This window comes from Mesitornis unicolor, unplaced genomic scaffold, assembly GCF_000695765.1.
Source record: "Mesitornis unicolor isolate BGI_N332 unplaced genomic scaffold, ASM69576v1 scaffold25781, whole genome shotgun sequence".
NCBI classification, from domain to species: Eukaryota; Metazoa; Chordata; class Aves; order Mesitornithiformes; family Mesitornithidae; genus Mesitornis; species Mesitornis unicolor.
The window spans coordinates 10,725-11,295 of NW_010163554.1; the positions used below are offsets into that span (position 1 = coordinate 10,725).

The 571-nt window shown below is 59.9% G+C and overlaps 1 protein-coding gene across 1 annotated transcript in view; it reads right to left on the reverse strand.

Moving 5' to 3' along the window:
• Positions 1-571, reverse strand: part of GCNT3 (glucosaminyl (N-acetyl) transferase 3, mucin type) — a gene marked incomplete at its 5' end in the record, with an annotated part of 1,496 nt that overhangs the window by 565 nt on the left and 360 nt on the right. The window contains one exon of the mRNA XM_010194010.1: positions 7-571. Within this exon, the coding sequence (XP_010192312.1) occupies positions 7-571 (565 nt within the window). The remainder of the gene's footprint in view (positions 1-6) is intronic.

Below are 571 nucleotides of genomic sequence, written 5' to 3' on the forward strand. Positions count from 1 at the left end.
TGTCGCCCTCCAGGTACTGCCACTTGACCAGGCGGGGCAGGGCGTTCATGTCCGAAAGCTGGAATTTGTCGCTCTGAGGCATGGCGCCTGGCACGCCAGGCATGCGGTTGAGGGTGGCCCAGACGTGCTCATCAGGGCTGTAGGTGTCCTTGGCCCACTCGAGAAACTGCTGTGCTATGGGGTTCTCAAAGATGTGCTGCACGAAGGCCCGTGTGACCACGATGTATGCGTTGCCTGTGAACATGGGAGAGCTGTGAGGTGGCGGCAGTTTCTCTGTGGCTGTCCGGAAGATGGTCTCACCCACTTTGTGGTGGTACTGCCAGCGCTCCTGCTTGAGGGCTGAGGGCTTCTCTGACTCCATGCTGTTTCGCCCCCGCAGGGCCTTCAGGGCGCGGACCATCTCTGCGTTGGTCTTGATGGGGAAATCGGTGCCACAGGTGTTGAGGACGTAGCGCCATGGCACAGGGCTCTCTAACAGGTCCTTCATGCAGTTGAGGTCAGCCTGCAGCCGGGACCAGGAGGCATAAACCACCTTTTCCAGTCGGCTAGCCACAAAGACATTGCGGAAGCC